Consider the following 26,283-nt stretch of genomic DNA (forward strand, 5'->3'; position numbering starts at 1 on the left):
TTTACGTTCCGGGGATTATGACGTCGACGCCTCCCCCCACAACTGCTGAAAATGGTTTCCTAGGACTTTGCAAACGGATCTGCTTAAGTGTTGGTGCAAAACTTTGTAGATCTCGGCTCTGGCTAGCTTTATTTATTTATTTTTTGGTTTGTTTTCTTTGGTCTTCCCTCCTTCCCCCCTCCGCCAAAATGCAGGGGGCAGGAGTGTTGACAATTAATTGGTGAACTCTCCTAAAAAAATGGAGGCAGAGAAAGACTCTGGAAGAAGATTGGTGTGTAGCTTTTTTTTTTTTTTTCCAAATCTGTATCTGGTATATGATAGATCTATTTTTTTTGTTGTTGTTTCTTGCTGCCTTTTCTTTCCTTTTCTGTATTTTGCAAGAGGACCGGAAAAAAAATATAATAAATTGCATGCAAAAGGAAGCAAGCAGCTTACTCCTCCAGTCCCTTGTGAGGCTCAGAGTCTCAGACACTTAAGTGGGGAGGTGGTAGCGGGGAAAGGCGTGGAGGGGGGGCTCAGCGGGCTCGGGGTTCGCCCGGAATCTGGGGGGCTGCGGGGCTGGGCGCTCGGCGGTGGAGGGAGGAGGCAGGGGATGCGGGGAGTGGCGGGGGATTCTCCTTAGGAAGTGAGTGTGCGCGCGCGCTTGTGGGGAGATGAGACAGCTGCTGGTGCGTTTTGGGGTCTCCGATGGGAGCTTTGTGGCGGGCCGTCTGCCTCTCCCCCTCCCAAGCCCCGAACCCCCCCTCCCATCTCTTCTTCTTGCACTGGCGGTCGGTCGGCGGGGGCGGCTGGGGTCTCAGCCCTTCCATTTCAGCTTTCCAGCTTCCCCCGTAGCTCGGGGGCGGCTCCAGTCTTAGAAATGCCGCCGGCCCCCGGTTCCGGCTTCCCGGCTCTGCCGCTGCGGCCGCCAGGGCTGCTGCTAGCGCCGAGCCGGGCGCTGCGGCGGCTCCTCCCGGGGCCTACAAATGCCCCGCCAGCCCGTGCGCCGAGCCCCCCTCGCGGGTTACATAACCAGGCTCCCGGCCGAGTGGGCAAAACCTAACACCTCTCGCGGGTGGGGGGCAAGGGAGACTCCCCCAGATATCCCTTCCATGGCCTCCAGAGATGCAGGAGGAGAGTGCCCTGTTTAGGGCGCAGCTTGACCCTGGGGGCGCTGGCCCCTCTCATTATGCCCATTTTCAGCATCTTTGGCTTTTGCGTAAAGTTGCTCCGGTCGCAGTGGTGGGGTGCAGGGGGCGCGCGGCTCCTGCACCTGTTCGAGCTGGGCCCAGGGTGAGAGGCGACCCCCACTTCCCCCAGTAATGTCCCGGGCTCTCTGGTTTGGGTCCCTGCAGCGCCCGATTGACCGCCAGAGATACGACGAGAACGAGGACTTGTCGGACGTGGAGGAGATCGTCAGCGTCCGCGGCTTCAGCCTGGAGGAGAAGCTGCGCAGCCAGCTGTACCAGGGGGACTTCGTGCACGCCATGGAGGGCAAAGGTGAGGCGCCCCCTCCTCGGGCAGTCCTCCGCGGCGCGGCCCGAGCGCACGTGGGGAGGGAGCTGCCGGTGGCTGGGTTCGTATTTCGCGCCCGCGTCCCCCATTCCAGGGGATCCGGTGACGAAACGAGGCCGAGCACTGGGGGGGTGGGGTGGGCTGGGTGGCGAGGGAGGAGGGCAGGCGGGAACCGGGGCCGGGCGTGGGCCTAGGCCCGGCCCGCGCCCACCACCAGCCCCAGGGTGGGTAGAGCCAGGGGGCCGGCGGACTGAGGGACCTGGGGACCGACGGGCAGACAGATGGAGGGCGGGTGCGCCGCGTTCTACCCCTCCCGGAGCCGGCCCAGCTCCTTGCGCTGCACGAGGTGCAGCCGATGGGCTGGAGCGGGGCTGGGGCACCCCAGGGATATTGGGGTGGGGGACCCCCAGGCCTGTAGCCTCTCAAACCCCGTGACATTTCGAGCCCTGCCAGTTAGGACCTGGCGCTGGGGATGCCCCCGGTCACTTAGTGACACCTCCTCAGGCCTGGGGTCTGCTGAGCTCCATCACCTTATGAGCCCTGCTAGATGGGAGCAGGGTGGGTGACCCGGAGTTGTTGGCTGGACCCCGCTTAAGCCTGAGGTCTCTAGCCCTGCATCCCTGATGCTTGAAGTGGGTAAGGGGGTTATCCCCCCATCAGGCTTCAGGCTGCCCCCTGGCAGTTTGAGGTGAAGAGTTGGGGCACCCCCCCCCCTGGGAAACAGGGTCTCTTCCCAGGGCTGAGGCCTTGAGAGCTCTGTCCCTCTTGTGGGCCCTGCCAGTTTAGAGCAGAAGTTGGAGAAGCCTCTGGGGTTTGGGAATGTCACCCTAGCCTGAGACCTTCAGGGCCTACCTCCCTGACCCTGGTACTAGCAAAGTGTCTGGGAGTGTCTTCCAGACTTTGAGCTTATGCTCTCTCTGGCTTGGGTCTAAGGCCTGCAAGGCCCCTGGTTTGGCCTGTGGGATTGGGGTTTTGGATTTGCCCTGCCTACTTAGGCATCTCCCTATGCCCTTCTGGGGTTTGTAAGTTCATTTTTGCCCCTCAGACATTTGGGTTTCCTTTACATTACTCTGTTCCCATTTTGTTTATTATCCCCTTCCCCCTTGGAAAACCCTCCCATTCCTCAGTGAGCTGATAACTGGGAAGCGCCTCCCGCCTCCAGGTTCCGGTTGAGTGGCTAGGGCTATGGGGTTAGCTCCTAGGAGAGACCGCCTAGCTTTGCATTTTTGAAGTTTCTCTTTTGTGCCCATTGCTTCCTGGAGTGCCGGGCTTCGGTGGTAGGGGGTAGTTGTGAGAGGAGGGAAGAAGAAATTTCTTCCAGCCTGCCAGGTCTTAAGAGCATTGCACCCAGAGGCCAGACAGTTCAGGGGTCTAGTCTCAACTACATTTAAATTTCCTTAGCACAAATGGGGTTTTAATTCCTCTCCTTCCCCATTTTTCTTGAGTCGTTTGGCGGATCGGAGGAGAAAGCAGTATGCAACTCTTCCTGGTCATTGGTGAGGAATTCGCTGCCCAGGATCTCAGTGTTTTCTCAGGCTCATTTGAGGAAGTTGAAGCTGACCCTGGGGGTGGACTCTGGGTGTGTGTGTATGGGGTGGGCTGGGGGTTTCCAGCGAGGGAGAGCCCTTAAATCTGCTGTCCAGGCTCCTTTCAAGAGAGAGGGCTCTAGGGTTTTTGGTTGTTAATTCAGATCTTGCCCCAGAACTCGAGGGAGGAGCTGAGAAACAGAAGGAGCCCTTAGCCTGGATTCAAAATAGAAGCTTCTTAAACTTCTCTGCCTTTAAATCCTTAGGAATCCCCATTCACTGGGAGCTCCTGGGGATCTGAGCTGCTAAGGTCAGGACTTTCCCCAGCTCTGGTTTTGTTCTCTCTCCTCTGAGCAGAGTTGCCTTGCCCTCTCCCTACCCCCACTCCCCCAAGCTGCCCTAGTGAACTGTTCCCTGGGGCAGGGGCTTCAGTGGCCTGGGATCTCCTCTATCTCCCTTCTGACTGGCCAGGGAGGGCTCGTGCCTTTGTGAATTGCTTCAGTTACCTGAGGATTTGGGGATGTGAGGATTTATCTCCGCCTCCCTCACCTCCATATTTAGGGATATGGTTGGGTCAGATCCCCTACTTTTGGAACTCAGGAGGATGGAAGCTAAGGCTTCCTTCGTGCTCTAGGGCTTTCGATAAGGATGTTGGGGGTCTACACTAGACAAGCGTCAGTCAGACAAGAAAACTACGCGGTGAGTTTTCTTCAGGCCTCACTATGTCCCCTTCACACAGTCTTCACCTGGGGAGCATCCCTCTTGGTTATCCAGCTGAAGCAAGTGTTCTGATGGCTGCAGCAGAATTTCACTATTAAGACAGCAAAGCTGTGCCCAGTTCCCTAGTTATTTTGGCACCAGATACACAGTTTCCAGGGAAACCGGCTTTTCCCCCCTCCCCTTCACCATGCAGGATATTACAATAAGATCTTCCCTGATGCTTGGCTACAATGAGAACCCTCCTCCCAGCCTCCTCTCTGGGGCTTCAGATCCTCCCAGGTGGCATTCTTCAATTTTGCAGTTCCTTTACTTTCTGAGCTCAGCTTGGGATGTGTTTCTCCATCCGTCCCTCTCTTGCAGTGATAACTGGGCTGTGTGGGGCTCTTTCATGAGGCTCCCTCCCCAGTCCTCTCCAGCCTTGGGCTGTTCATTGACAAGTTCTGACCCGTGGGGCATGCAGGCAGTGACTGAGTAGGCAGAGGAGCTGATAGTTGGCATGGCTTCTCTTGGGCTTTGCCTAATCCATTTCCTTGTCATTTTCTAGGGAGCTCTTGCCCTTTGAGCTGGTGCCTGCATCTAGTATAACCCCTGCCCCTTCCTCCATCGTTTTTCTTCCCCTAACCAATGGATCATGGTTCATTTGCTCCTTCATGACTTAACCAACCTGTTTTAATTCCAATCTCCAAACAGATTTCAACTATGAGTACGTGCAGAGAGAAGCTCTGAGAGTTCCCCTGATATTTCGAGAAAAAGATGGCCTGGGAATTAAGTAAGTTGCTGAAACCAATTGCTTCTTCCCCTGTCTCCTTCCCTAACACAGTTTGTAGCTTGGGATGGATTTCTTCCACCCTTTTCCTTACCTCTCATCACTGAGAAGGATTTTTCTTCATTATTTGGGGATTGTATCTCCTTGTTCAAGGCCTGACAGAGGGGAAAAACTCTTTAAAGATTAGTCTGGATTTTCAGAGAATTTGGATGGAGAGGTCACAGGGTACTTAAACAGCGTGGACTTTTTTCCCCTGACCCACCCCAGTTACACGCAGTGACTTCCTGAAGAGAATTGTGTCCTCCCCCTGAATCAGGAAACTGAGGCAGGGCCTGAGCTGCAAAGGGATTGGCCAGCTTCTGGGCCCAGAGGCAGGATGCCTACATGCATATTTTCTACTCAGACTTGCACTATGTGGGAAACTGGCCCTTTTCTGTGGAGGGTGTGTTTCCTAGGATGCTAGGCCCTCGTCTCCCCTTTTGGCTTGGGCCCCAGCACCTGCCTCCCGTGGTGTCTTGTCTGGTTTACATTCTCTTCAGAGCTTCCATCCGGAGGCTGGCTGGAAGAACAGGTTTCCACCCCTTGGGCAGGGGTGGGGGAGGAAGCTGAGGGCTTCATCACAGCCTCCCTCCACAGCATCTACTGCCAGTCATTCCTACCAACAGAAATTAAACCTTTGGCATCACTATTAATTAATAGTGAACCTCATCACAGTCATCATAGCCAGTGTCACCAAATCCCTGGAATTGGTGCGATATTTTTTTTTTTCCTCTAAACTTAAAAGGGGTCCCTCCCACCCTCCATACAACTCCTTATGGAGAGTATTTCCTAGAAGAGGAGCCACAGAGAGGGCTACCCACCCTAAAAGAAAGCAAGTGTTTGAATGCCCAACTCTGGCGGCACACTTCAGTCTTCTCCGGATATGTGGCAGGGGGACAGTGGATGTCCATCCTCTTCTCTGTAGCTGTGCTGAGTTCAGGTGTCAGGGAGAGTGAGGGTCTGGTTTGCCATTGAGGTGAGGAAGCTGCTGACCGGTTTGGGGGGTGACCCTCCCTCTGAGTTATCCCATTTTGGACTCCCAGCATAAGAACCAGGCAACTCTCTTGGAAAAATGGCCTCCCTCTGCCCCCATTGTTGGGTCTAACCCTGTTATTTCTTCTCATCAAATGTCTGTGTTCCTCTTTTTCGAGGATGCCTGACCCTGATTTCACAGTCCGAGATGTCAAACTCCTAGTGGGTAAGTTGCTGTGTGTGTGCGTGGCCCAGAGATGCTGAATTGGGAGGGCGTGGTAGTGGCGGGGGACGAGGCTTATACCACCTGCCTCTTTGGATATTTAACTGCCTCTGAAAAGAAAGTCCCGATGCGAGGAGGCAGGAGCAGGTGTGAGCTGCAACCATCTCGTTCTGGAGAACAGGTCAGATTGCAAAGCCGTAAGAAGCTGTATCAGAGGATGTTTGCCAGTGCAGTGGTATGAGGCTGGTTTGGACCCTAGCCTCCAGCTTGGGTGTCATCAAGGCAATTTTAGATCTCTCCTTTGCGTTTGTTTGTGGGTTGCTGGGTAAACACTGGGTGCTGTGTGACCCCTGAAAGACTTTCAGAACTTTCAAGGGGAGGGATCATTCTTCCTGCTTCTTCAGGGTTCCAGACAGGCCTAGGGCAGGGCTTGGCGCTGAGCACCTACAGAGCTCGGCTGGACTCACTGAGTGCCCCTGACTCCTGACCAGGTAGTGGGCTGCCTTTTAGATTTTACAGGAAGTTGGTCAATACATCCATTCTTTCCAGAAGTGTTTCTCAAGTAGCTCCTACGTGGTAGGCTAATTCACAGCTGTGAGCAGGACAGACAAGATCCCTGCCCTCTTGGTTGGAGTGACAGGCAACAAAGAAATAAATAGTTTAAAAAAAATTTACGTCTTTTCAGAGGGTGATAAGGGATATGAAGAAGTAAAGCAGGGTAATGGGATGGAGCTTGCTGGAGCTGTGTTTTGTTTTAGGTGGGGGGGGGTCAGGGAGGGCTCTGGGTGGAGGTGATGAGGACGTTTGGACAGAGACCTGACTGATGAGAAGCCAGCTGTGGGAAAGAACATTCCAGATGGAGGAATGAACAAGGGCAAAGGGTGAGGGAGGAATGGAAGGAGTGAGGGGGGGAAGTAGTAGGAGAGGTGGGAGAAGTTGCAGGACCAGGCCCACATAGGACCTTCTAGGCCCTGGTGGGGAATTTGGGTTTAACTGCTGGGGTGATGGGAGGCCACTGGGGAGTTTTAGTGTTTTTTTTTTCTTGGTGGTACGCGGGCCTCTCACTGTTGTGGCCTCTCCCGTTGCGGAGCACAGGCTCCGGACGCGCAGGCTCAGCGGCCACGGCTCATGGGCCCAGCCGCTCCACGGCATGTGGGATCTTCCTGGACCGGGGCACGAACCCGTGTCCCCTGCGTGGGCAGGCGGACTCTCAACCACTGCGCCACCAGGGAAGCCCAACTGGGGAGTTTTAAAGTGTGGTGAGGCGGGTAGCTTTGTGATCTGATTATTTTCTTGGGGGGGGGAATTAAAAATATTTTTAAAATTGAGATAGAATTCACATACCATAAAATTCACCATCTCACCATTTTAAAGTGTGCAATTCAGTGGTTCTTTTTTCTTTTTGGCCACGTTGCACGGCTTGCAGGACCTTAGTTCCCTGACCAGGGACTGAACCTGGGCCACAGCAGTGAAAGTGCTGAGTCCTAACCACTGGACCGCCAGGGAGTCCCCAGTGGTTCCTAATATAGTCACAGTGTTGTGCAACCATTACCACTAACTAATTCCAGGACATTTTCATCACCCCCAAAGTGAGCCCTGTACCTCTCAATTCCCCTCTCCTTCCATCCCCTGACAGCCAGTCTGCTTTTTGCCTCTGTGGGTTAGTCTCTTCTGGGTATTCCATATACGTGGAATCATAATATGTGGCCCTTTGTGTGTGGCTTCTTTCACTTGGCCTCATGTTTTCGAGGTTCATCTGTGTTGTAACAAGTCTCAGTACTTTATTACTTTTTAAGGCTGAACAGTATCCCATTATATGGATAGACCACGTTTTGTTTACCCATTCGTCTGTTGATGAACATTTTAGTTGTTTCTACTTCTTGGGTATTATGAATAATGCTGCTATGACTATTCATGTACAAGTTTTAGTGTGAACATACATATTCACTTCTTTGGGGTATATACGTAGGAAGGGAATTGTTGGGTCGTAGGGTAACTACATTTAATCTCCTCTGACAGTTACCAAAGTAGCTGCGCCATTTTAAATTCCCATTAGCAACATATGAGGGTTCTAATTTCTCTACATCTTTACCCGCACTTGTTGTTGTCTGTCGTGTGTGTGTGTGTGTGTGTGTGTGTTTGTCTTTTTTTTTTTTTTTTTGAGGTACGCGGGCCTCTCACTGTTGTGGCCTCTCCCGTTGTGGAGCACAGGCTCCGGACGCGCAGGCTCAGCGGCCATGGTTCACGGGCCCAGCCGCTCCGCGGCATGTGGGATCTTCCCGGACCGGGGCCTGAACCCGTGTCCCCTGCATCGGCAGGCAGACTCCCAACCACTGCGCCACCAGGGAAGCCCTGTCTGTCTTTTTATTTTATTTTATTTTATTTTTCTGTCTGTCTTTTTGATACTAGCCATCCTGGTGGGTGTGAAGTAATGTGATCTGATTTAAGCTCTATAAAAGCTGACTCTTGTGGTTGTATGGAGAATGAAGGCAGCTGACCAGTGGGTGTGCAGAGATCCAGCCTGAATTATTATTATTATTTATAAAATTAATTAATTAATTTTTGGCTGTGTTGGGTGTTTGTTGCTGCCCGCGGCTTTCTCTTGTTTCCGCGAGTGGGGGCTACTCTTCGTTGTGGTGCATGGGCTTCTCATTGCAGTGGCTTCTCTTGTTGCGGAGCACGGGTTCTAGGCATGCGGGCTTCAGTAGTTGTGGCGCACGGGCTCAGTAGTTGTGGCTCGCGGGCTCTAGCGCACAGGCTCAGTAGTTGTGGTGCATGGACTCAGTTGCTCCGCGGCATGTGGGATCTTCCCGGACCAGGGCTCAAACCCATGTCCCCTGCATTGGCAGGCGGATTCTTAACCACTGCACCACCAGGGAAGTCCCCAGCCTGAATATTGACCCAGAGATGTGTTAACTCAGAAGGGAGAACCAGGGACTTCCTTGGCGGTCCAGTGATTAAGACTCAGCACTTCCACTGCAGCGGGCGCAGGTTCCATCCCTGGTTTGGGGAACTAAGATCCCACATGACATGTGGTGGAAAAAAAGAAAACGAAGAAGGAGGACCAGTTGGCTATAAGGAGGTGCTGCTGTTGACAGAAGGATCTCAGTTAACTGGTGAGGGCTTGCTCAGGAGATAGATTTTTTTTTTAAAGCTGGATTCTAGAAATGCTGAAGGAAGTGGACATCAGAACAGAAGGAGGCAGCCTTCCAGCTGTGAGCAGAAGATGGAGCGGTGGACCCCGTAAATCAAATCTTGGCACAGGTGACTCTCTCTGGTGCCTCAACCCACCCCCAGCCTTTGTTGTTGGGACTCAGCTCTGCTACTTGGCTGAGTGATTTGGGGCAAGCTACTCCTCAGCTGCAAAATGGAGCTAAGAGCAGAACCTGCCTCAAAGAAGGATCCTGTAAGAGAATGAATGAATGCTTAGCATTATGGCGGATGATGAAATGGTCCCCATTATTATTCTAATGGCAGGATGTGGATCCGATGAAGTTCTCTTTATGGACAAGGATTAAAGCCAGATTCTCAAATCTGGGGATCAGGGAACATCACAGTCTCAGTAATGTTGCCCTCGCGCTTTTGAAGAATTTTCAAGCCCTTTGTAGTTTTGTTATTCTCTGGTTGTATCCAGGCTGCCTCTTTCCTTGAGCCTCATTCTTCTCATTGTGAGAGCGAGAGGATTCAATTAGATGGTCCTGACGTCCTTGCCGGCTCTCAAAAAAGTCTAGGATGGCAAAGAAAGCAGGAATAGTGAGACTTCCCTGGTGGTCCAGTGGTTAAGACTCCTTGCTCCCAGTGCAGGGGGCACGGGTTCAACCCCTGGTCGGGGAACTAACTAAGATCCCGCATGTCGCACAATGCAGCCAAAAAAACCCCCAAAAAAGTGGGAATGGTAATACCTGCAGCCTATGTCTCTTGGCATTTCTGTAATGATCGAACGGATTGGTGAATATGAAAGTGCTTTGTAAAGGTATAACACCGTGAGGGATGCCTGTAATGGCAGTTAGCAGCGGGTAGGATTATTCCCACTGAGAGTGCACACAGGCTTCTGGAGAGTGGTGAAGGGGAAGATTTGTCATAGTGACATAAGTGACAAATGTAACTCAATCTGCCCTAAGCAAAACAGAATTCAGCGGTTTACGTAATAGGTTCAGGATGTGACCTTAGGCATTTCTAGATCCAGGTGCGCCAAGAAGATCTCAAGATCTTGGCCCCTAGTTTTCATTTTTGCTTCCCTTTTTTTTGCTTCCTCTTTCTGCTTCATTCTCCAGCAAGTTTCTCCCCACATGGCAGCTAAAATGGGGAGCAAAACCCCACACCCAGCCTAGCTGAACCATATGGACCGAGAGTGGGGAAGGAGTGACTCCCCAGGGTTGCTGGGTGACATAACCATGTCCCTAACACAAATGGGATTTCTTTTTTGTTTTTGGCCATGCCGCATGTCTTGCGGAATCTTAGTTCCCCGACCAGGGATTGAACCCACGCCCTCGGCAGTGAGAGCGTGGAGTCCTAACCACTAGACCACCAGGGAATTCCCACAAATGAAAGTTCTGCTGTGGATGGCAGAGTATGGGGGAGGCTGGACCATCCCTCGAAGTTAGTGGGGGATCTCAGCCTGTCTTCCAGCCTCTTGTCCCCTCCCCAGGCCCTGTATCTCGGGAGGCGACTGTCTGAGAAGCGGGTGGTGCACAGCCAGCTATTAGGGCACAACCTGGGGCTGCAGACTCTTCTCTAATCTCCTAAAATTGGGCTTTTTTCTCTTAGCCCTGTTTATCTGCCCACTGGAAGACCGGCACCTAGCCTCTGTTTTTAGCTCCTCACCTCTAAAGAACCAAAACAAAAAGTGGCACTTTCCATTTCTTTGGCACTGTGCGCTTAAAATGAAAGCTTTTTTCTTGAAGTCTAATATGCATATAGAAAAGTGCACATATAGTAATCCTGTTGTGAAACTTTGTATAATTTTAACAAATTGAACACACCAGGGTAATTGGAAGCCCAGGGTCAAACCCCCCTTGAATTCCCATCCAGTCACTCCCTCCACTGTTGTCCTGGCTTCTTCTAATAGTGTGGATGAATTTTGCCTGTTTTCATACTTTGTGTTAGTGGAATCATACAGGGTGTCTGTCCTCTTTTGGTTTTGGCGTTTCACCACTCAACCTTGTGTTTACGAGATTCATCCATATTGTTGTGTGCACTTGTAGATGATTTATTTTCATTGCTATATAGTTTTCCATTATATGATTATTTCACAATTGATTTATTCATTCTATTAGTGGGCACTTGGGTAACTGCCAGTTTAAGGTTGTATGCATAGTGCTGCTATGAACATTCTAGGCATGATTGGTGAACAAATGGATGCATTTCTGTTGGGCATATACTTAAGAGCAGAATTGCTCGGGTCAGAATTTACGTATATGTTCAGTTTTAGTAGATCCTGTCAAGTGATTGTCCAGTGGATTGTTCTGGCTCTGATTGCACCATATCCTTACCCAGAGTTGGTGTGTTCGTCATGTTCATTGCAGTCATGCCTCCACGCTGATGGGAGTATAGTTCTATCTCACTGTGTTTCACTTGTCATTTTTCTAATGATTGACGAAATTGACCTCCATTTCATATGTTTATTTGCTATTTGGATATCTTCTTTTTTTTTTTTTTACGCGGGCCTCTCACTGTTGTGGCCTCTCCCGTTGCGGAGCACAGGCTCCAGACGCACAGGCTCAGCAGCCACAGCTCACGGGCCCAGCCGCTCCGCGGCATGTGGCATCTTCCCGGACTGGGACACGAACCCGTGTCCCCTGCATCGGCAGGCGGACTCTCAACCACTGCGCCACCAGGGAAGCCCCTGGATATCTTCTTTTATGAAATGTTTGATCAAGTCTTTTCTTCATTATTTTAAAGGTTGTTTCTTATTTAAAAAAATTTTTTTTATTGAAGTATAGTTGATTTACGTTGTGTTAGTTTCATGTGTACAGCAAAGTGATTCAGTTATACCTATGTGTGTGTGTGTGTGTGTGTCTGTGTCTGTGTATATCAGATTCTTTTCCATTATAGGCTATTATAAGATATTGAGTATAGTTCCCTGTGCTATACAGTGGGTTCTTGTTGTTTATTTTATATATAGTACTGTGTATCTATTAATCCCAAATTCCTAATTTATCCCTTCCCCCACATTACCCTTTGATAAGCATAAGATTGTCTTCTATGTCTGTGAGTCTGTTTCTGTTTTGTAAATAAGTTCATTTGTATCATTTTTTTAAGATTCCATATATAATTGATATAATATAATATTTGTCTTTGACTTACTTCACTTACTATAATAATTTCTAGGTCCATCCATGTTGCTGCAAATGGCATTATTTCATTCTTTTTAATGGCTGAGTAATATTCCGTTGTGTGTGCGTATATATAATATAACACACACACACACACACACACACACACACACACACACACACCCCACATTTTTATCCATTCATTAGCTGATGCACGCTGAGGTTATTTCCATGTCTTGGCTATTGTAAATAGTGCTCCTGTGAACATTGGGGTACATGTATCTTTTCTAAATAGAGCTTTCTGTCTTTTCGGGATATATGCCTAGGAGTGGGATTGCTGGATCATATGGTAACTCTATTTTTAGTGTTTGGTTTTTTTTAAATTAATTTGTTTTTTGGCAGTGTTAGGTCTTCGTTGATGCGCGTGGGCTTTCTCTAGTTGCAGCAAGCAGGGCTACTCTTCGTTGCGGTGCACGGGCTTCTCATTCCAGTGACTTCTCTTGTTGCAGAGCACGAGCTCTAGAGCACGTGGGCTTCAGTAGTTGCGGCACGTGGACTCAGTAGTTGTGGCTCATGGGCTCTAGAGCACAGGCTCAGTAGTTGTGGCGCACAGGCTTGTTGCTCCACGGCATGTGGGATCTTCCTGGACCAGGACTCAAACCCGTGTCCCCTGCATTGGCAGGCGGATTCTTAACCACTGTGCCACCGGGGAAGTCCCTTTTTTTTTAAAGATTTTTTTCTTTTTTAAAATAAATAAATAAATAAATAAATAGGCTGCATTGGGTCTTTGTTGCGTGCGGGCTTTCTCAATAGTTGCAGGGAGTGGGGGCTACTCTTCATTGTGGTGCGTGGGCTTCTCATTGAGGTGGCTTCTTTTGTTGCGGAGCACGGGCTATAGGTATGCAGGCTTCAGTAGCTGTGGCATATGGGCTCAGTAGTTGTGGCTTCCGGGCTCTAGAGCACAGGCTCAGTAGTTGTGGCACATGGGCTTGGTTGCTCCGCAGCATGTGCGGTCTTCCCGGACCAGGGATTGAAACTGTGTCCCCCGCATTGGCAGGTGGATTCTTAACCACTGAGCCACCAGGGAAGTCCCTATTTTTAGTATTTTAAGGAACCTCCATATTGTTCTCCACAGTGACTACACCAATTTACATTCCTACCAATGGTGTAGGAGGGTTCCCTTTTCTCCACACCCTCTCCAGCATTTATTATTTATAGACTTTTCGATTCTGGCCATTCTTTTTTTGCAGTATGTGGGCCTCTCACTGTTGTGGCCTCTCCCGTTGCGGAGCACAGGCTCCGGACGCGCAGGCTCAGCAGCCATGGCTCACGGGCCCAGCCGGTCCGCGGCATGTGGGATCTTCCCAGACCGGGCCACGAACCCGTGTCCCCTGCATCGGCAGGCAGACTCTCAACCACTGCGCCACCAGGGAAACCCTTCTGCCCATTTTTTGATTGTTTTTTTTTTGGTTTGTTTGTTTGTTTTGATATTGAGTTGTATGAATTGTTTGTATATTTTGGAAATTAAGCTCTTGCTGGTCTCATCGTTTGTGAATATTTTCTCCCAGTCTGCAGGTTGTCTTTTTGTTTTGTTTATGGTAAAGATTGTCTCTTATTGTTTGTAAGGTGTATCAGTTTGCTAGGGCCAAACATAACAAAGTACCACAGAATGGATGACTTAAACAACAGAAAATTTTTTTCTCATAATTCTGGAGCTGGAAGTCCAAGATCAAGGTGTCAGCAGGGTTAAATTTCTTTGAAGGTCTCTCTCCTTGGCTTATAGATGGCTGTCTTCTTGTGTCTTCCCATGGTGTTCCCTCTGTTTGTATCTGTGTTTAATCTCCTCTTCTTTTTTTTTTTTTTCGGTATGTGGGCCTCTCACTGTTGTGGCCTCTCCTGTTGCGGAGCACAGGCTCCGGACGCGCAGGCTCAGTGGCCATGGCTCACAGGCCCAGCTGCTCTGCGGCATGTGGGATCTTCCCAGACCGGGGCACGAACCCGTGTCGCCTGCATAGGCAGGCGGACTCTCAACCACTGTGCCACCAGGGAAGCCCTAATCTCCTCTTCTTATGAGAACACCAGTCTTACTGGATTAGGGGCCACCCTAAAGACCTAATTTTAATTACCTCTTTAAAGACTTTATCTCCAAATACGGTTACTTACTGAGTTACTGGGGGTTATAACTTCAACATATAAATTTTGGGGGACACAGTTCAGCCCATAACATAAAGATTCTTTCTGTATTCTGGATGTTAGTACATATTCCAAAATCATCTCCTACTTTTCACACTCTTAAAGATGTCTTTGAACTAACAGACCGTCTTCATTTTAACATAGACCATTTAGCTCTTTCTGGTCCATTAGTTTGTTTTGTGTCTCATAAAATTAAGAAAATTTTGCATACTCTGAGATCACAAAGATATTCATATGTTTTTCTTGAAAAGCTTTGGTGTTTGAACTCTCACATGTACATATGTAGTTCATCTGGAATTGATTTTTGTGTTTGGTATGAGATAGGGGTCAAGATCCTTTTTTTTTCCTATATGGATATCCAGTTGATTTGTACCATTATTGGAAAAACACCCTCTCCCCATGGCACTGAATCAGGTGACTTTGTTGTGAATCAGATGACTGCATCTGTGTGGGTCTGTTTGATGCTGTAATCTGTGCCCCCCACCCCCAGGATCGCTAGGAGAGTTCATGTAAAAAGACTGGGATATTTTCACATCTATGGGTTGGGAGTTGGGGGGATAGGGAGATTGGGGGAGAGATAATTCTTGCTGTCTCTGAAGGTGCTTTAAACCCTCTGAGAAAATGTATCCATAAAGTACAGTGTCCCCCACTCATTGTCTGTACTTATGTCACTGAGGGTTGGGAGGGCCCATGGCTATGGGGAGACTTGCATATTATCTCTTTACTGTATTTCTGTCTAATGAGGGTACCCAAGCCAACTGATGCTTTCTTTGGCCCCTTTTCTTAAAAAATCTTCATGACAAATCACCTCATTCAGTATTCATTTATTCATCCCATTAGAATAATAATCACCTATATTTTACTGTATGTTTACCATATGACCTCATTTTGTCCTCACCAATAATCATAAAGTAAGTGTTATGTTCTGTTTTCCAGATGGGGGATCTGAAGCTCAGAGGGAGCTGCTCACACAGCTAGTGGGCGGTGGAGACAGGATCCAAACCCAGCCCCGGGTGCTTCCAAAGCTCATGCTTTTGCTTTATGACTTCCTACTCTAATCCTAACCCTCCTCCATTCTTTTTTTTTTATAAATTATATATTTATTTTTGGCACTGGGTCTTTGTTGCTGTGCGGGGGCTTTCTCTAGTTGTGGCAAGCGGGGGCTACTCTTTGTTGCGGTGCGTGGGCTTCTCATTGCGGTGTCTTCTCTTGTTGTGGAGCACGGGCTCTAGGCATGCGGGCTTCATTAGTTGTGACACACGGGCTTAGTTGCTCCATGGCATGTGGGATCTTCCCGGACCAAGGCTTGAACGTGTGTCCCCTGCACTGGCAGGCGGATTCTTAACCACTGTGCCACCAGTCCATTCATTCTTCACTCACAAATTTACCAGGCGTCTGTGTTGTGTCTGGCCCTGCGGGAGGTGCTGAGGCTCGTCAGACATGGGCTCTGCCCTTGACTGGCGGTGTTTAGGGAGAAGAAGACTAAATTCTCACTCCTTAGAAATCAAAGGTAGCTGATATGTCCCCAGACCTTATTTTTATCTTATTTTCTGGACCTTTTTTAAAAAAAATTTTTATTGGAGTGTAGTTGATTTACAAGGTTGTATTAATTTCAGGTGTACAGCAAAGTGAATCAGTTATATGTATACATATATCCACTCTGTTTTAGATTCTTTTTCTCATATAGGCCATTACAGAGTACTGAGTAGAGTTCCCTGTGCTATACAGTAGGTCCTTATTAGTTATCTATTTTATATATAATAGTGTGTATATGCCAATCCCAGTCTCCCAATTTATCCTTGCCCCCTCCAGACCTTATTATTTTTACTAATATTTATTTTTAGTATTTATTTATTTAGGTTGCTCTGGGTCTTAGTTGCAGCAGGCAGGCTCATTAGTTGTGGCATTCAAACTCTTAGTTGTGGCATGAATGTGGGATCTAGTTCCCTGACCAGGGATCAAACCAGGGTCCCCTGCATGGGGAGCTCAGCGTCTTAACCACTGTGCCACCAGGGAAGTTCCTAATCTTTTTCTAAAAATTGAAGTATAGTTGACTTAACAATATTGTATTAGTTTCATGTATATAGCAAAGTGATTCATATATATATATATATACATTTTCCATTATAGGTTATTACAAGATATTGGATATATACACTACCAAATGTAAAATGGATGGCTAGTGGGAAGCTGCTGCATAGCACAGGGAGATCAGCTCCATGCTTTGTGACGACCTAGAGGGGTGGGATAGGGAGGATGTGAGCGAGGCTCAAGAGGGAGGGAATATGGGGATATATGTATACTTATAGCTGATTCACTTTGTTGTACAGCAGAAACTAATACAGCATTGTAAAGCAATTACACTCCAATGAAGATTTAAAAAAAAATAATAAAAAAATAAAAAAACAAGAAAAGCAAGATATTGGATATAGTTCCCTTTGTTATACAGTAAATCCTTTTTGCTTACTATTTTATGTATAGTAGTTTATATCTGTTAATCCCATACTCCTAATTTATCCCTCCCTCCTGCCTAGACCTTTTAAAGTTGGTTTAAAATCATAGACTTCAAAAAATTTTAGGGAATTCCCTGGAAGTCCAGTGGTTAGGACTCTGCGCTTTCACTGCCGAGGGTGCAGGTTCGATCCCTGGTTGGGGAACTAAGATCCCGCAAGCCGTGTGGTGCTGCCAAAAAAAAAAAAAAAAATTTAAACTCTGGAAGAGTTTTTAGAACTCTCCTAGTCTTGCTTTCCCATTTCACAGGTGAGAAAAACAGGCCTGGAGAGAAGTTACTTGTAAGTTGCCCAGACAGTAGATGGCACATCAGATTCAAACATAGGTTTGAATGTCAGCAGTTGGGAAGTGAAGCTTGTAACAGAATCCAAGAGGAAATGTAGACTTGGGTGGGGTTAAAGATGAGTTCAGTTCTAGACACTTTGAATTTGAGCTCAGCAGTGATGTTAAGGTTGGACAGATATGTGGGGGAGGCATCCATCTGACAGGACAGATAGAAATGCTAGGAGGCGAAGGTACATGAGGTCAGGAAAGCTGAGAATCCCAAGGGAGGAGGGTTTCAGAGGGGTTCAGTTATGTTCTCAGGTATGTATTCTCTCTAAGAGAAACACCCGCCTCATTGATTTGTTCTGTTTCCCTTTTCCTAGAAATCTAGTGCTCTATAATCAAAATCTTGATTCTGATTGTGCTAGGGGCCTAGGGAAACTATATTTGCTTCTGTCCATTATTTGCCTAATAGGAATCACTCCCCTGTGGGGTAGCTCCTCAGTGTAAATAATAGTGTCAACTACTGTTTACTAAGATCTTGTTATAAGCTGAGAATCTTTCCTATATTTTTTTGTCCAATCACATAAAACCCTATTTATCACTAGCCCCATTTAAAAAAAAATAAATTAGTTTATTTATTTACTTTCGGCCACGTTGAGTCTTCGTTGCTGCTCACGGGCTTTTCTGTAGTTGCGGCGAGCAGGGGCTATTCTTCGTTGTAGCTGAGGGCTTCTCGTCGTGGTGGCTTCTCTTGCTGCGGAGTGCGGGCTCTAGGCACACGGGCTTCAGTAGTTGTGGCGCATGGGCTTAGTTGCTCCGCAGCATGTGGGATCTTCCCGGACCAGGGATCAAACCCGTGCCCCCTGCATTAGGCAGGTGGATTCTTAACCACTGTGCCACCAGGGAAGTCCTTGTCTTGGGGATAATTTTAAAAGTTGAGGGGGTCAGAAGATATTAGTGCTTAGGGAAAGCCTGCGGACCTTTGCAAGCATCCCCTTATTTCACAAAGAGGAAACTGAGGCCTAGATCTGGGAAGCGATTTGTCTCAAGTTGTGCAGTGACTCAGCCCTGTGTCCTCCCTTTCCTGTACCCTTGCACCTTCAATTTGGGACAGCGTTTTCACTAGGATCGCCACTTTTATGTTTACAAAGTGCTTCCAATAATTGTGTGAAGCCACTAGGGCGGGTCCTATTATCCCCACTTTGCAGGTGAGGAAACTGAGGCCCAGAGCGGTTCAGGGATGTACCTAAGGCCTCACTGCTGGGAAGTAGTGGAGCAGTATTTGAACCGTGGCCAGTGCTCTTGATAATAAACTCTGGCTCTATGAGGTGGATGAGGAGATATTCCCAAGGAGCAGAAAAAAACCAGTCCAGAAGCTTGAAGATGATAGAGAACGTTCCAGAACTATGACGTGGGACACTTGTGTGCAGTCTCTGAAGAGCGGGCTCAGTGGGGGTTTGGGGTCAGTGCCCGTGCATGCTTTATGTTGGCCTTCAAGGTGACTTTCCACAGCCTCCTTCCGGCTCTGAGCCCGTGGCTCTTGGAACTGACTGATGGAGCCTTCAAAGCAAGGGCCATGGGGCACAGATTAATTTCTGCAGCTGGAATTTGTTGGATGTGTGTAGCTTGTGAGCTCAGAGAACCAATGAGGAGGGGAGGGGCTGCTGCTGAGCAGGTGGCCTACTTAGGAACTCCAGGCACCGCTCTGACGTGGAAAATTTCTCCTGTAACCCCTTGACTTCAGGAGCCTGAGTTTCAGCGCTGCAGGGACAAGGCACCTTGTCCCTGTCACCTGCCGTAGGGGTGGCTGCTCCCCAGGACTTGGAGTACCACATTCCATTCTTAGCACCCATCTGTGCCTTCTGTCCCTTTGGGCCACTTGCCTCCTGCTCGGAGACCCTGCTCGGAGACCCAGCACTTATGCTGAGCTCCCCTTTGCCACCAGTGGCAGACCGGACTGGAACCTGAGAAGATGGAGGCCTGGTGCTTAATCTCCCAGCTCAGACTGGAAGGGACTGGCAGGCCTCAGGTGTCTCCAGTGACCCCTTGGGCGAGCCTCTCCATCTCTTCCCTCTTCCTTCCTTCTCCTCTGCCCAGTTCATATTTAAGGGATATGATCTGAGTGTTTAAGAACTGGGCTACACAACATTGTAAAGCAACTATACTCCAATAAAAAGTACCTAGGAGAAAAACTAGGCTAAAAATCAGTGTGTTGGCCCTGGAAGAGGACCTAAAAATGACCTAACCCAGTGGTTTTCAAAGGGAAATCTCAGGAATCCAGTTCTGAATTCTGAATGCCTACCCCCTTCCCGCTTCAGCCTGAGCTGCTTGTTTTTATTTATGTATTTGGCTCTCATCAAAGCTTCTGTTTGAAGGAAGAGATCTGCGGCAACAACAAAAAAATTATAAAGGTCAACTTCTTCCTGCCTTTTCATGTGAGGCAGCTGAGGCCTAGAGCAGGGGCAGTCAGGGTTGCTGGGACTAGGGCTCAGTCCAGGGCTCTTGGCACTGTCCCAGGGCCCCTGAGGCTCCCACTGCTCATACTGGGGTCTCCTGTGAGCCATCACTGATGGAGAAACAAGCCAGGCACCTGTGCCTCCAGCCTGGCTCTTCAAGTGACCATAAGGAGCCTGGTTGGGGCTGTGGCTTCAGAGCTGAAATTGGTCTCTCTGAGAAGTCCACATGTGGGGGAGAAAGAGCTCCCTTTCACTTTGTGTCTGATTGGGAGCCTCTTCACTTTGTTTTTTTTTTCTTGCGGTACGTGGGCCTCTCACTGCCGTGGCCTCTCCCGCCGCGGAACACAGGCTCCGGACACGCAGGCCCCGTGGCCATGGCTCACGGGACCAGCCGCTCCGCGGCATGTGGGATCTTCCCGGCCTGGGGTACGAACCCGTGTCCCCTGCATCGGCAGGCGGACTCTCAACCACTGCGCCACCAGGGAAGTCCCCCTCTTCTCTTTGTATTCAGAGCCACATGGATCTTTCCATACCTGCTTAGTAGCTGGTGGGTAAATGTGTTGCAGACCCTACCATGTGCCAGACATGGTGTTAGGCTGTCTTACATTGAAAGGCCTGTTTTACAAATAAAGACCGTCCAAGTCTAGAAAGGGTAAGTGAGTCCCTGAAGCCATAGAGCTAGTAACAACTGGGATTTATAAAAATACTTCTGATTGGAGAGAATTTTGAAAAGTAACAAGAGTAGACAGACGGGGTGGAGTGGTGGTGGTGGGATGAATTGGGAGATTGGGATTGACATGTATACACTCATATGTATAAAGTAGATAACTAAGAGAAAAAAATTCTATTAGATCACAAAATCTAAAAAAAAAAGAATAGACAAAGTATAATGAACTTCTGTGTACCCATCATTCAGCCCCAATACCCATGAATCTGTGGTCTTGCCCCTTCCGTCCCCCCATCCACTTCCTCTTTTTGTGCAATATTTGAAGCATATTGAGACATCATGCCATTTCATCCCAAAAGTTTTCAGTATGTAGTTCTAAATGTATATAGTATAGTTGATTTACAAGAGCAGGGGTTTTTAAAAACGTAATCACAATAGCGTTATCATACCTAGCCTTTTTTTTTTTTTTTTCCCTCAAAAAGCTACATTGTTCCCATTTGGTCCAAGGCTTGGGAGAGGACTCCAAGGTGGTTAAAAAGCTGCCTAGTGGCTGCATTGAGAGGCTTCAGGCAGAAGCCCTGACACCAGAGGGGCTCTTCAAAGGCTGCTTCAAAGCCTCCTAGTCCTGCTTGAGGGTGAACGTTTCAAAGAGATCCTGGCCCAGCCCAGCCTGGGGACCAGCCAGCCTGCGGAGGTCAGTCAGGTGGTCACCCATCTTCTTGATGAGTTTCACCTCCTCACTTAAGGAGTGGCTCCAGGGAGTCACAGAAGTGGGGAGCTGCATGGCCAGAACCCAGGGCATACAAATCCAGAAGGGCCTGTTTCAGGTTCTCCATGAGAATGGTGGCTTCTGTAGCGTCCTGGGTTTTACCCCACTCATCTTGGGATGGCTTCTGCACGCTGGTTTTGCGTTTTCAAGAGATGCTTGGTGCCCTCGTGCTTTTCCTCTGCCAATTCGTGGAAAAAGTGGCCCACGCCCTCCAGAGTCACCCCCTGGCACATCGTCACCGTTGAAATAGAAGCCCAGAGAGAGGTAGGTGTAGGAGGCCCTCATATGCATGTTTACCAGGCGGCTGATGGCAGCCTCCACTGCGGTGGAATATTTCTGACGCATCTGGGAGCTCACAGTTGATCGGTAATAAGGAGCTAAGTGCAAAAAATGATGTTGGCTGGTGCTGGAGGCCCCTGATGCCTGAGTGGTTCGTTCTGAAGGTTACCACTGGAAAAATGGCTGGAGGGTGGTTGGAGGCTGGGGGAAGGGGCGTCCCTGGGTCTTTTCCTTCCAAACATTGTTGAAGCAAGAGACGGATGCTCAGGACCATGGAGTGCACTCTCACACCTAGTCTTTTAAAAACTAGGAACCTTAAAAACTAAGGAATTTAAAAAATTCCTTAAAATGAGTAAATATCCATATCCATTGTTCAAATTTCCAGTTGTTTCATATATAGCATAAATGTTACTTTCTTTTTTAAAAATATTTATTTATTTATTTAGGCTGCACCAGGTTTTTAGTTGTGGCATGCGGACTTCTTAGTTGCATGCATGCGGTCTAGTTCTCCAACCAGGGATCCAGCCTGGGACCCCTGCATTGGGAGTGCGGAGGCTTACTCACTGGACCACCAGGGAAGTCCCTACTTTGTTTTTAAAGTGGTCTTTATTTATTTATGGCTGCATTGGGTCTTCATTGCTGCGTGTGGGCTTTTTCTAGTTGCGGTGTGTGGGGGCTACTCTTGGTTGCGGTGTGCGGGCTTCTCACTGCGGTGGCTTCTCTTGTTGCGGAGCACGGGCTCTAGGCGCGCAGGCTTCAGTAGTTGTGGCTCGTGGGCTCTAGAGCGCAGGCTCAGTAGTTGTGGCGCACAGGCTTAGTTGCTCTGCGGCATGTGGGATCTTCCTGGACCAGGGATCCAACCCATGTCCCCTGCATTGGCAGGTGGATTCTTAACCACTCTGCCTCCAGGGATATCCCCCTACTTTTTTTTTTTTTAACAGTTGTATGAGTCAGAATGTAAATAAGGGTCTTTCATTGTGATTGATTGAGGTGCTTTTTCAGTCTCTTATTAATAATCTCTGGGCTCTCCCTCTATCTCCCATTGGATTGTTTGACCTGTAGAATTTTTCATTGCCTGGATTTTGCCTTGGAGTAGCTTAACATGCTCTTCCATTCTCTGTCGTTTCTGTAAATTGGTAGTTGGATATAGATGCTTGATCAGATTCAAAGTCTGTCTCTCTCACTCATTCATTCATTAGTTCATTCATTTTATTCTGACTGCCTCATAGATCCATCAGGAGGCACATGTTAGGTTCTCTCTCTCTCTCTCTGTCTCTGTTGTTAGCAGTCATTGATGTCTATCTCCGTTATTTTATCAGGGGCTGCAAAGTGGTGATGGTCTAATTAATTCTGTCATTCCTCCCCCCGCCCACCCCCATTTTTTTGTGGGGGACCGTGCCACGCTGCATGCAGGAATCTTAGTTCCCCAGTCAGGGATCTGATTGAACTTGTGCTTCCTGCAGTGGAAGCACAGAGTAATCTTTTTTTAAAAAATATTTATTTGGCTACTCCGGGTCTTAATTGCGGCACGTGGGATATTTAGTTGCGGCATGCAGGCTCTTAGTTGCCGCATGCAGGATCTAGTTCCCTGACTAGGGATCGAACCTGGGGCCCCTGTATTGGGAACGTGGAATCTTAACCACTGGACCGCCAGGGAAGTCCCTCCTTTGCCATTTATTGGCTGGAATATATTTGTGGAGAGAAACTTTTCCTCAACTGCTGTTCGCTTCAGAGCTGGCCTTTATCTCAGATTCGTCAGACTCCTAAGCCAATGGTCACTTCAATCCGTATTGTTCTGCTTCCCTAGGAAGTGTGCTAATGTTCCTGCATTTCTCATCCTCACCTGTGGGCTGGAACCCAGTGGGGTTGAATCGGGTTACTGGTGCACTTGCGTTTCCCTGGAGGTGTATGGAGCCCAGGCACCCAGAAGAACCGACTTCCCTTCCTCCTCCCTCTATTCCCACTCCAACTCCTCCCACCAGCTGAGGCTTCCAGGACACCTGGGGAGCCGGATGGAACTCCCTGCACACCGAGGAAGCTATTCTTAGAAGCGCTCCAGATACAGCCCCTCGGCCTCTCCCATCCCCAGGCCTCTCCCCTCCTGTCCCGCTCAGCCCCAGCTGCTCCTCACGGCTCTAACCACTCCAAGTCCTGACTTCCCTTTTTGGCTGAGGATGGGGCAGGCCGAGGTGGGTCAACTGGGGACCTGCACCTGGCTAGGAGCAGAGTGGGGCGAGGGTGCACAGGGAGCCCTGGGGATTGTGTTGGGGAGAGGGGGTCTGGAAACCTTGTTAGTGCTCAAAAAAATAAAAAACAGGCCTTTTCTACCCACATCCTTCTGTTCAGGAGAAGAATTGCGTTAAAAAAAAATTTATTGAGGTGAAATTTACATAACATAAAATTAATCATTTTCCCGTTTTCTTTTTTTTAAAAAAATATTTATTTATTTTGGCTGCGCCAGGTCTTAGTTGCAGCATGTGGGATCTTCGTTGTGGCATGCGGGATCTTTAGATGTGGTCATGTGGGATCTTTCAGTTGCGGCATGCAGACTCTTGGTTGCAGCACGTGGGATCTTTTAGTTGCAGCATGCAGACTCTTAGTTGCGGCATGCAGGACCTAGTTCCCTGATCAAACCCGGGCCCCCTGCGTTGGGAGCGCAGAGTCTGACCCACTGGACCAACAAGGAAGTCCCAAAATTAATCATTTTAAAATGTACAGTTCAGTGGCATTTAATACATTCACAGTGTTATGCAACCATACCGTCTGCTGGTTCTAAAACATTTTCAACACCCCAAAAGGAGATTCACAGCCCTTAGCAGTCACTCCCATTCCCTCACTCCCAGCCCCTGGCAACTACTCACTTACTTTCTGTCTCTGTGGATTTGCCTATTCTGGACATTTCATATGAATGACATCATGCAGCATGTGACCATTTGTGTCTGGCTTCTTTCCCTTAGCATCATGTTTTTGAGGTTTATCCATGTGGTAACATGTATCGCTACGACAGATCTTCCTCGACTTATGCTGGGATCACATCCCAATAAACCCATTGTAAATTGAAAATGCACGTAATACACCTAAGCTACCAAACTTCATAGCCTCACCTCGCCTACCCTAAATGTGCACTTACATTAGCCTACAGTTGGACAAAATGATCTAACACAAAGCCTATTTTATAGTAAAGTGTTGAAAAGCTCATGCAATGTATTGAATACTGTACTGAAAATGAAGAAACAAAATGGCTGTAAGTGTTTCGGTTGTTTGTGATTGTGGTTGACTGGGAGCTGTGGCTCCCTGCAGCTGCCCAGCATCACAAGAGAAGATCATATCACTAGCCCGGGACAAGATCGAAATTCAGTATTCCAAGTACAGTTCATTGCATGTGTATCGTTTTTGCACCATCTTAAAGTCAGAAAACCTAGGTTGAACCATGGTAAGTCGGGGGCCGTCTCCTTTTCATGGCTGAATAATTTATATTTTTTATTAGGTATGTTTTAAGTGGATAGGAGACTTTTGAAAGAAAAAACTATTTTTTAGAAAAACCAAACCAACTTTGTTGGTCATTTAGTGCCTAGTGTTTTTGTTTAATGACAGCTTTACTGAGTTATAATCCACATACCATACAGTTCACCCATTTAAAGTGTACAATTCAATGGTTTTTCATTTGTTCACAGAGTTTGTGCAGTCATTGCCACAGTCAATTTTAGAACATTTTCGTCGCCCCTCATAACCCCCCCCATCCCCCCCATTAGCCATCCTGATTATGTTTTAGGATGGTAAGTGGTCAGTCCTTTTGGACTGGCTGGCAGAGATTTAACTGGCTGTGATTTCCCACCACGTCACTTTCTCCACCTGTAATTATAAATGAAATTGGCCAGTTAGGTGACACTTCCTACTTGCAGGCACTTCTCAAGAATGTTTCATGTACATTATCTCATTTAAGTCACAGGACAACCCCATAGGTTGGCTGCCATTTTTGTCCCATGTTACAGATGGGGAAACTGAGAGACGCTAAGAGGTCCCAGGTCCAGCTGGGGTTCAAACCCCCAAAGTCTTAGCCTAACCACTGTATTGTACTGATGGAGCAGCTGAGCTCCAGGCCTTTAATGCCGACTTGCACCAGCCTCTAGGGCTGTGATTCCCATCACCTACCTGCTCAGCAAATCCCCTTCCTCAGGGGGTTTTGCAGATGGGACCCTGAGCAAGGTGAGGGAGGAGAGGCAGAAGGAGGAGAGGCAGGGGAGGTGGAAGGCTGGAGGCCAGCCAGAAACAGCCTTGGGGGCCTGTTCTCTTCCCCTCCCCCACTCTAACATAGCAGGTTCTCTGACAGGTGGGCTTTCCAGAACAGCTGAGCAGAGCCCACCTGTTCCAGGTGCCCTGGTAAGGAAGGAGCCAGCACTGCCCAGAGCATGACCAGAATTTCCAGCAAAGTTCAGGGATGCCCCCTGGTGGATTTGCACTCCTGACTCAAAAACAAAGCGGTTCTCCAAGGCTTCCCTGGATCTGTGGGGCGACGAGCCAGCCACTGAAGGCGGGGATCATTTTTCAACCTTAGCATGTGATCAAGATTCAGTATTGCATAGGGCAGAGGTGGGGGTCGGGGGTTAAGAATTAAGAACCTGGGTTCTAGCATAAGATGGAATTGGCTTCAAATCCCAGCTCTGCAACTCAGTAACTGAGCATTTTGGGGCAAGTTGGTTGTGGTGGAGGGAAGCAGATGGACTGGGGAGGGATTCGTTTTAAGATTGGAGAGTGACTTGGTGAGGAAAACTGATAGGACCAGGTAATTGAGCAGACAGGGCATAGGGTGAGGTGTATGGGGCATGCTAGGACAGGGGCAGGTTTTGTTTTACGGGGCCTCCCAAGTAGGATCTGCACCCCCAGCTGGCTGGAGCCACCAGCCTGTGGATTCTGCCCCCAGGTAGCCGGCGGCTGGTGGATGTGATGGACGTGAACACCCAGAAAGGCACGGAGATGAGCATGTCCCAGTTTGTGCGGTACTATGAGACGCCCGAGGCCCAGCGGGACAAGCTATACAACGTCATCAGCCTTGAGTTCAGCCACACCAAGCTGGAGCACTTGGTCAAGCGTCCCACCGTGGTAGGCGCCCCCACCCCCCCACCCCC

The 26,283-nt window shown here is 48.6% G+C and overlaps 1 protein-coding gene and 1 pseudogene across 1 annotated transcript in view; one reads left to right on the forward strand and one right to left on the reverse strand.

Annotated features, from left to right (window-relative positions):
* Positions 1-100: 100 nt before the first annotated feature.
* The window catches only part of KDM2B (lysine demethylase 2B), a 121,694-nt gene continuing 95,511 nt past the window's right edge, over positions 101-26,283 (forward strand). Inside the window, exons 1-5 of the mRNA XM_024758707.1 lie at positions 101-271; positions 1,335-1,479; positions 4,431-4,509; positions 5,697-5,743; positions 26,079-26,257. Of these exons, the coding sequence (XP_024614475.1) occupies positions 239-271; positions 1,335-1,479; positions 4,431-4,509; positions 5,697-5,743; positions 26,079-26,257 (483 nt within the window). The 5' untranslated portion in view covers positions 101-238. The remainder of the gene's footprint in view (positions 272-1,334; positions 1,480-4,430; positions 4,510-5,696; positions 5,744-26,078; positions 26,258-26,283) is intronic.
* Positions 20,729-21,431, reverse strand: LOC112408721 (ferritin light chain pseudogene; annotated as a pseudogene).

The sequence above is a fragment of the Neophocaena asiaeorientalis genome, unplaced genomic scaffold (assembly GCF_003031525.2).
Source record: "Neophocaena asiaeorientalis asiaeorientalis breed wild unplaced genomic scaffold, Neophocaena_asiaeorientalis_V1.1 scaffold77, whole genome shotgun sequence".
NCBI classification, from domain to species: domain Eukaryota; kingdom Metazoa; phylum Chordata; class Mammalia; order Artiodactyla; family Phocoenidae; genus Neophocaena; species Neophocaena asiaeorientalis.